Source organism: Sinocyclocheilus anshuiensis, unplaced genomic scaffold (genome assembly GCF_001515605.1).
Source record: "Sinocyclocheilus anshuiensis isolate Anshui unplaced genomic scaffold, SAMN03320099.WGS_v1.1 scaffold136, whole genome shotgun sequence".
Taxonomy (NCBI): domain Eukaryota; kingdom Metazoa; phylum Chordata; class Actinopteri; order Cypriniformes; family Cyprinidae; genus Sinocyclocheilus; species Sinocyclocheilus anshuiensis.
In genome coordinates this window covers 534,685-544,410 of record NW_015554074.1, presented here as the reverse complement: position 1 = coordinate 544,410, position 9,726 = coordinate 534,685, and the positions used below count along the sequence as shown (strand labels likewise).

Genomic DNA, 9,726 nt, shown 5'->3' with positions numbered 1-9,726 from the left:
TGCATGAATGGTTCTTGATTCTTAAGGCGGGCAGAACAAGCCACAGCTCAAAGGCGAAGGCAGAAACAACACTTAGTGGCCCCTGTAACAACAAAGCAGCAGAAAATGCTTTTTCACTGAAGTTCACTTAAACTCTCAATGGATTGTGGTCCACTGCTGAAGAAAGAAACAGAGAGCTGTGTGGCTACAACCTTCTAAGGCGTGAAAGAAAAGCCTTTAATAATCTTGGTAGTATTGCTAGGGGACAAAACAAGAAGATAAAAACATGAATCTCAGAATAAGAAAAAGTATAACGATATGTTTTCTCTATAAGGGAGTGTCTGTTTATGTGTAGGAGTACTGAGGTTCTCTGCCTTGTGGTTAACATACACTTTTTTTTTTTTTTTTAAATGATCTTGTAACGCTTTTGAATTTTATGCCTAATAAAAATCGGTCACAGGGCCATTAAGGACGGCACAGACAATCTGTGAACAACCCGTCCACACCTACATGTGAGCTTGGCCTGAACAGCACATTTAAAGCCTTTTTCTCCTTCCATGAAATAGTCATGAAACACCTAGTGGTGTGTGACTTTCCAATTATATGGTAAGATTAACAGCATTAAAAAATAAATGACATTTCACAATCTTTCAATGACTTTATCCCCGCTGATGTCACATCGGGCACACAGGCTCTTGGATAATGTTAACCAACAGCCATCAGTGATCATTTTTGCAACCCACATTCAGGTCGCACTCCATTATGGTTTGTAACACTCTTTTTATGGTCCAATTAATTCCTGACAGATTAAAATCAAGACCTACAATTTGTCTTGAAGGCAAATTGTTTACAAATAACAATTCATTTTGACTTTAATGTTTTTGGGAAATAAATCATTTAAATTGTTTGTAAAACCATGATGAGCATTTAGTCCAGTATAGGAAAGCAGCATATTTTGTTTTCCAGATGAATCATCACACTAAAGATGATATACCACCTATTCCAAGGTTTCTCAAGTCTAGCACTCAAGGTCCATCTTCCTGCAGAGTTTATGCTGCGATCCATTTACCTCGGATGTCGAAGCTGGGAATGATGTCACACCCGAGTTGACAACGTTCCAGTACACAAGTCGGAAAACCAAGATGGACGTGTTCACCGATAGCAATACCAGTCGATAAAAACGCAGTATTTATAGCACCTAGCACCAACATATCATGTCCACAGATAGAGGTTTGACAGTACTGTTTGCACCACTTAGTGACACAGACGACAGACGAACAGAAATGCAATATATTACTACTGTTTCACTTCTGTTGATGCTCTGAGAAGCCATACTGGACTCTAAAGTCAGGGTTGTTGTGGTTCCTCGGAGTCTGAGTCTGAATTCCAACTTGAGGGGGCATTTCAGTTAAAAGTTCCAACTGGGAACTTGGAATTTCCGACTTCCAAATAGGCTTGCCGCGATAGACGGTGCTGACAGTGATACCGGTGTTAAGCCGCAACACCGGTTACGTCACTTGCCCACCACGGCACTGACCACCACCGTCGTTTTGATTTTTTATAGTAATAAAAATCATTTAGTTCAGTAAAAGAACAGACACTAAAAATTAAAAACTGAACGCGACTGCTCGATGCAGCGTGCCGAACGACAGTCGCATCACAGATCAAATTTCATTTATCCAGTGAGAGTGAGTCGAGCTGACTGACAAGAAGAGTGGGGTGAGACAGACAAGACGATGGCGGATGATTTAGTTTCGAAACGAAATGCAAAAGCGCCTGTTTGGCAGTATTTTGTATTTTGAAAAGCCTGTTGACTTTTGCCGTTTATCTAAGGTGATTTTGGAAGTTTTTTTAAACATTCGTTTCTTATTTAATTGGTTCCACAGTGTTTGCTGATTTTTACTTTATTTAAACTTTGTGTCATTTATTTATTTTATTTGACATCAAGGTGTAGGCCTATGCCGTGCCTCCAAGCTTTCTTATTCGTTTTGCTAATACACTTTCTAAGTTTATAATTTATTTGGTTATATATTATACATGTTTACTTATTTCCAGTTTTGTATAGGCTACCTATTTAAACTTTATGCAAGTTATTTGTTATTTTATATTAGGCATAGCCTGCCCTATAGCATGGTGTATTTTTATTCGGTTTGTTAATAAAAGTTCTATGTCTTATATATAGGCTAAAGTGAGTTTTACATTGTATTTTGTTGTTGCATTCAAGCAATTGAAGCCAAATTGCCGCTAATTCGAAAGTGAAAGTAAAACGCGCACGGTGCTTTTAAGCTATTTAAAAGTGAAGGAAAGCGAGGAAAAGAGGGAAAATTCAAACGAACAATTGCTTTACGCCGAATTGCCGCTATTTGAAAGTGAAAGTAAAACGCGCACGGTGCTTTTAAGCTATTTAAAAGTGAAGGAAAGCGAGGAAAAGAGGGAAAATTCAAACGAACAATTGCTTTACGCCGAATTGCCGCTATTTGAAAGTGAAAGTAAAACGCGCACGGTGCTTTTAAGCTATTTAAAAGTGAAGGAAAGCGAGGAAAAGAGGGAAAATTCAAACGAACAATTGCTTTACGCCGAATTGCCGCTATTTGAAAGTGAAAGTAAAATGCGCACGGCGCTTTAGCAAGCTATTTAAAAGCGAGGAAAAGAGGAAACGCCCCTGCCCCTGCCCCCATGGTGATACCGGTATTATCGGTGTTGTCACACGTCGATTAACCGGTGGGAAAATTTCCTCACCGTCACAACCCTACTTTCAAATACAAATGGAATGCACCATCAGCCCCAACCTTGATCAAATTCAACTGCCAGAAACTTTTAGATTTTAGACTTTGATTAGCTTATTTCTGGTGTTTTTAGTCACCAACTCTGCAGAAAAGTGGACCTCGAAGGCCAGGGTTGAGAACTCCTGACCTATAAACACAAACATAAAAACACATGGTTTTGTTGAGGAGATGAAGCCATCTATGAGCTCTCACCTGTGACGATGCTCATCGTGAGCTCCCATGCCATGTATGACCTGTCTGCTGCTGTGCCTGGCCTCCTTCTCCGACTCGATGTGTGGTATCAACACGTCCTCCAAACCAAAGTCAAAGCGCTTGTGTTTGGAATTGTCCGGGAGGAAGAAAAATGCTCCGAAACACAAGGTGATGAAGGCACTGAGGATGAGGAGGAGGATGAACTTCTCTGAAAGCCGCAAGGTGGCTCTGTGATGGGGGAATGAGGAGGCACCTGGCGAGAGGGTAGGTATCCTACGTCCCGATAGTGGCAATAGAGCTGGCGTGGTCATATTTTGACGATGAACTGGAATATGGTGGGATAAGTGTCAAGGTTGTTTGTGTGTAAGCCACACTATTATCTCATTGCGTTAATGGGAGCTTTACTGCCGAACGTCTGCTTATCTCTTAGAAATGGAGTTGTCCTGTAGATCACAACTGATTACACTTGCTCTGAAAACAAAGACAGACATTTTCAGATACTGACTATCATGAGGCATTCAACAGAAGCTTGCCATTAAAAATAAACTTCAGTTTCCATGGCAATTTATGTTAAGCAGCAGAAAGGACATAAGTGTAAATTTTACTATACAACAGATAGCTCCAGCCCTCTAACATGATTCTCTGGGTCTTGTAATCATTTTAGTAGTTATTAGAAGTAAATTGGTTTAATATTTCTGTAATATAATATATGCTTTTCAAGTGGTGTTGGAAATAACATAATTACGAGTTCCACGCAACAAGTATAGATGATAAACGAGTTGCCAAGTTGAGAGACGTTGGAAGGGGCATGTTGATTTGAAACATGCTGGAAGCACAAATATATATAGTCAGTATCCATGCGTCAAGCACTCAACTTTCACGGTTTGCTTAACATTCAGTTGTGATACCATGCATAAATAAGTGAAAGATGAAGCTATGCATCATAAAGCGTAGTTATTTGGCTGTTTTATTTCCATCTTAAATGTGTGGCATGTTACAAAAACCAAAGCCAGATTTGGAGGTTCCCACGTGCACTTGAAGGCAGCAATTGATACCGCAAAAATAGTAAGAGTGCTATGCAACTACTAGTATACTATTTTGACATCACCTTGCTCTGAATGGTGTTTCTCGCACTAGCAAGTCAAAAATAGAAAACGTAGAGCTGGAGTCCAGCGATTACAGTAGCTGAGTCTAAAATTGCATACTGTCTAGTAAGTGCTACAGTTGGTTTGAACGAAGGTTACTTCGCGAAAGAATGTTTTATATAGTAAGAATATGGGTAGTATAAATGAAATTCAGACACACCTCTAGCTTGTGCATGTAGTCCTCTAGTGCACTCTAGCTTGTGTGATTGATTGTAGGAATTGAATGAGGAATCTTAGCTTTTTTCGTAGTACTACACCACCCATAAATAAATACATGGACTTCTGGTTTAGCCTTACAAATGGTAAACATTTAAGAGAGAGTATTTATAGTGAGGACGTTCAAACATACATTATGGCCCAAAACTTTTTAAATCTTGTTTATTTTAACGTCTTGTTTGGACTATCATGCTTTGGTTAAACACAGGTAGATTAGAGTCAAATAAAATGCCATTATATCAAAGCATGTGAATTTACATGCACCAAAAACATACATTTCGTCAGAGACACTTTTAGCGGTGAGCATGACAATGTGACACCTGTACAAGGGTTTGCTCTTGATTATAGTGCCTCATCAAGCGTTGTTCATGCTCAAAACGCCGTTCGTATCTTTAACATTACGCAGTATTTTTATATATTGATGAAACAAATGTGTGCACATACCGTGAGGGTCTTTTTATCATTCCGATCCATGATCCTCGCTTGGATTCGAACGCTTCTCTGTGTCAAGGCGGGTTGGGTCGAGTCGAGTCGTTATCTTCACGATAAACGGTGAGTCCACCCTCACCGCCTAAGTAAACATAAAGAAAACTGGACAAGCGGATAGTAAACACAATGATACAGCACTAGGTGCTTTCGTTATCCTTGTTAACGATAGAATTCGCGTCACATTCCACGGTAAATACCGCGAAGTGCGCACGGTGTTTCAGCCCAGGCCTGATCCGCTTGATGCCGTGGCAGCGTCTCTGAACCGGAGAGCGATATCGAGAACCAATACAATAATGAAAGTAAACAAGGGTGTATCGCAGCTGCTGGCTGATCCTCTCTGTCCTATTTTAATGAAAAATCACGCCGGACTGCGCTGGACGAGTGCTGCGCCGTTTTCCCTCAGTAAAGGCATTCAGCTGGCAGCCGTGTAGCGGACCGATCCCGTCCTGCCGCTGCTGCATCACCTTGTCGGTGCCTCGGGATCAATCGGCGCCATAGACCATAAATCCACAATTAATGCCTGAAAGCTGCCAAGTTCACGTTCATGTCTGTGCTTCTATACACTGAGGCATTTGCGATTACCCCCACCGCCTCCCTAACGTCTTGGTTCCTCCTTTATTTCTGTAGCCGTGTGCGCCGCCAGTCTCCAATATCCAGGATGTTGTTACTGCAACAGCTACTCCTCCTCTCAGTCCTCCAACATCCAGTCAGCTGCCGTTTGGTAAAGCCAGGGAGCGTCGCTCAAGTACGAGTCTCGATAGGCAACGCAAAATTAATGGCGGTCAATTATGGACAGTAGAGACAAAAAAAACATTTATAGTAGTTCCTAATATGGACTTGTCGCATCTTTTCCAACTTTTTGTCTTCTTTATCGTTGTTTTTCTGCGTTTCTGTATCTTTGTATTTTCTCAATTTTTGTGCTCAATTTGACGTTTTAAAACATTTACATAGGCATTAGCTTAGTTGTTGTTTAGATATCTGAACTGTTAATATAGTGAACTTGCCATTAGAAAATTCCCATTACTTGAAATGAAACGAACATTAAATGAGATCAAATAAAAATGTTTAAGTTGATGTATTAAAATAACTAAAACTAAATAAACTAAAACGTTATAAAAACTATATAGACTTTTTAAAAAACTGATAAAATATGACAAAACATAGCACAAATAAAATAAATTACAATACATAAAATTACTAAAACGTTAATTAAAATGAAAACAGAAGATTAAAAAAATCAAATTGAATTTAAAATAAAAACTATAGGGTGAATTCAGGTAAAGTGGGCCATTTAAGTTTGATTGTACTGTGCTCAATCGGTTTGCACTTTCAGAGCATAACAATGGTTCTTAATTAAAGGGACACTATTTCTCTAAATGATAAAATAGTTTTGGTTGATGCAATATGACACTGGTGGGTGTGGCCACACCTCAAAGGAGGACTATGTCATTTCTAAATTATAAGGTTGCTCACATAATGGAAACAAATATTATTGGGACAGGTCCTGCTGTTTTTGTTTCCACAGTTAACGGAATAAAATTCAAAGAACAAAATGTTTAAAAATGTGTTAGTTTTCTTGTAAGGTGTTTAAATATTGCTGACCCACTTTGGCTGAATGTGTTAGATAAAGTGGGCCGGTAAGATTCAGGTAAAGTGGGCTGATCTTTAACCTTCTGTAATTATACTGAAATTTACTAAATAAATTGACATTCACTGATTATTTTATATTTGACATGTATAATTTACTTTTTTAGAAAACAGAAATTAGTCTGCAGTCAGAAAATTAAAGTCAGAGATGGAAGAAAGGAAAGAGAGAATAGAAAGGAAGTCAAGGCATGAAGTTCAATCTGTGGAGTGAAGAAAGGATGAGAGGAGCAAAATGTAGATGCAGAATATAAAGCTTTAAAATATGGACACATTTAAAAAGTTAATTCAAAGGACTTTATAGAACAGACAGAACAATATTTTTACATATGGTTACCATTTTAAATGTTCCTCTTATTACTTTTTTAGACTATTTGTTGTCGCTTGTGTTATGGTCACATTTTTTACATATTGTAGAGTTCATTTGATCAATATTCCGATTTCTGAATATTCTGATATTCAGATTTAATCAAATTTAATGTCAACACAACATGTTCTTTCAGTTGTTTGGAATTTCACAAATGAATTCAGATGAGGATTTACACATGATTTATTTTACTCATAACCTGTGGGTTATGAGTAAAAAGAGACCCCCCCACATGATTGTAAAGCGCTTTGGGTGTACAACAATACACAGTAAAGCGCTATATAAATGCATCATTCATTCATTCATTCGTTATATATTTTTGGATTTGTTAAATATGTTGTTAAATATGTTTTGTCTGATAATATGTGTTAATAAATGATTTGTTTTTAATTAAGATGCAGAATCATTTTTGATAAATAAGGGATGGCTCACTTTTTTGTCTAGAGTACATGACCTCAAAATGTTTATTGGTATATATCTTGCAAATAACACTTTATATAGACTGTATTCAAATTGAAATATTATAGCTGGACCTTAACAAAAGTAAAAAACAAAGAAAAGAAAAGAAAAGAAAAGAAAAGAAAAGAAAAACAAAGAAAAGAAAAACATCTAGGTATCTAAATTATACTTTTTACAAAAAGTGGCCCCCTTTTTTTCCCTGAATTCACCCAGTAGTATATCAATGATACCAAAATAACACTGGTTCACAGTAACATAGTTTTTGCAAAGCTAGTTTAAACTAATAAAGCAATAGTCTAAAACTTACATTAAATAGTATAATAACATCTGAGCCTTATAAAGCCAATACAATTAGTTATAAGGCAGAACATTTCAAATGTTTTCCTTTGACGTAAGTGAAACAATTAAGCAGCACACACAATCAAAAGTGCTGTTGTTCTGAAAATATTCAGAACAACAGCACAAATGTATCTAATTGTTTTTATACAATGGTTCATTAAACAATAGGCTAACATTACTTACCTGTTGGACAAAATAACGCCAGCCACTTTCCAATGAAAATAGCTGTAAACCAAGCCAAAACAGAACCAACTGTCGTGCGTTCCCGAGAATGAATCCTTGAGTAAATGAATCAATTAATCATTCATAAACACAGTCACTTGTCGCCATCTACTGGTGTAATGATGTAACCTAAAGAAATAGTTACTGAAAACACACAGTCAAAGGCTGCATCCGAAATCGCCCACTGTAAGCTGGATCACTATGTGTAATGTCATGTAGCAAGTTGCTAAGCTTACTGATAAAATCAAAAAGAGCAGCGGTGAAAACACGTTTCTGTGCGTGTTTTTTTTTTCCCGTGAGTCAGTAGGCAGAGAGAGCGGGAGAAATAGAGTAGGCTTATATAGGTTTACTATATTTATTTGTCTATTCTGTGTCTTTTTGGGGTTTGGTTGCTGTTGTAAGCTGTAAGGACCTTTGAAGTAACTGAAATCATTTGGCGAAGTGATATGGGTATGTAATGCGGTCAAGATCTGCCTGGAACTATTTTAGCCGTGCGTTTCCCTGAAAATAATTTAACACCAATCTGCGTAAAAAACAAAGAAAAGAAAAGAAAAGAAAAGAAAAGAAAAGAAAAACATCTAGGTATCTAAATTATACTTTTTACAAAAAGTGGCCCCCTTTTTTTCCCTGAATTCACCCAGTAGTATATCAATGATACCAAAATAACACTGGTTCACAGTAACATAGTTTTTGCAAAGAAAAATGCAAAGAAAAAATGTGAAAGGTCAAGATGATTAGTTGCAACCATAATTTTAATTGTTTAAATAATGTTAAATAAAATAATAATAATAAGGTTTCATCTTCTGGTTTATTTAGGTATAATGACTGGCTGGTTGTACATATTACTAAATGTCAAAATGATCAAGTTGTTTTACAACATTCATTAATGAGGCATTTTTAATTGCAATTTTAGAAGTGGTTTGCATATACTGTAACTGAATGTGTTCAATTTAAAGCAATCTTAAGGATGATTTACATATAATCAAATATATATATATATATATATATATGTTAAACCTAAGATGAAACAATGTAGGGATGATTTGCATTTAATCAAATATACATTAAACTTTAGAGGATGCTGTCTTGGGGTTGAATATAAAATAGTTTGCACCCTCATATATCATGGATCCATCAATGGACATTTTCAAATTCTGCTGAGCAGCCAAAAAAAATGAGGCCATTTAGATCTTTCTGTGACTTAGTCCTTGAGCTGCCATAAGTGTAGTTGTTTTCTCTTGATTTAATGATGATTTACCAGAATAACCTACAGCGAGTCTCAGTGCTGTTGAAGGTTGTGGAAAAGAAATCATGTATGTGTGAGTCATAGTCAAGAAAGCAGTGGCCAAGGGAGTGGATCTGCTGTCAGTCAGTTTAAGAGACACACATTTGACACCCTAACAAAAGTCACTGTCAGAAAGAAGGAGTTTTGCTTTGCTGAGTTTCTCAGTTTTCTGTGAGAATATGACACGGATCACTGGCCAAAAGAAGAATCACCTTAAACCTCAGACCATATACAACAAAACAGACTGGAGTAAGAGAAAATAATTCACCACAAACCTCTGTGAAGGTAAAACGAGGACGAAGATACAGGAAAAAGGAAAGGGAACGGGTGATTGAAGGGTTTATCTGTTACTTTAAGAGCAGTAGAGGTGAGACCATCCTCCAGTGGGCCTGTATAATGAGTCAGGATGTGCTTTGAGACTTTAAACGGAGGAATGGTGAACGATGACAGTTTAAACTCAGCAAGCAAATGAATGGGATACAGCTTCAACCTTGAGAAGTCCAGGCAAGGGCGAGTTGATTTGCTTTGCAGGACGAAAGCGTTTGTCAATTGCATATTCTTTCACATACAGGAAATAACATACAGGTGGAGGAGCCAAGATAA

At 37.3% G+C, this 9,726-nt stretch overlaps 1 protein-coding gene across 1 annotated transcript in view; it reads right to left on the bottom strand.

The window, feature by feature from the left end:
- Positions 1-5,523, bottom strand: part of LOC107668846 (mannosyl-oligosaccharide 1,2-alpha-mannosidase IB-like) — a 125,421-nt gene extending 119,898 nt beyond the window's left edge. Inside the window, exons 1-2 of the mRNA XM_016460860.1 lie at positions 4,763-5,523; positions 2,958-3,428 (exon numbers count right to left, since the gene is read on the bottom strand). Of these exons, the coding sequence (XP_016316346.1) occupies positions 2,958-3,268 (311 nt within the window). The 5' untranslated portion in view covers positions 3,269-3,428; positions 4,763-5,523. The remainder of the gene's footprint in view (positions 1-2,957; positions 3,429-4,762) is intronic.
- Positions 5,524-9,726: the final 4,203 nt, after the last annotated feature.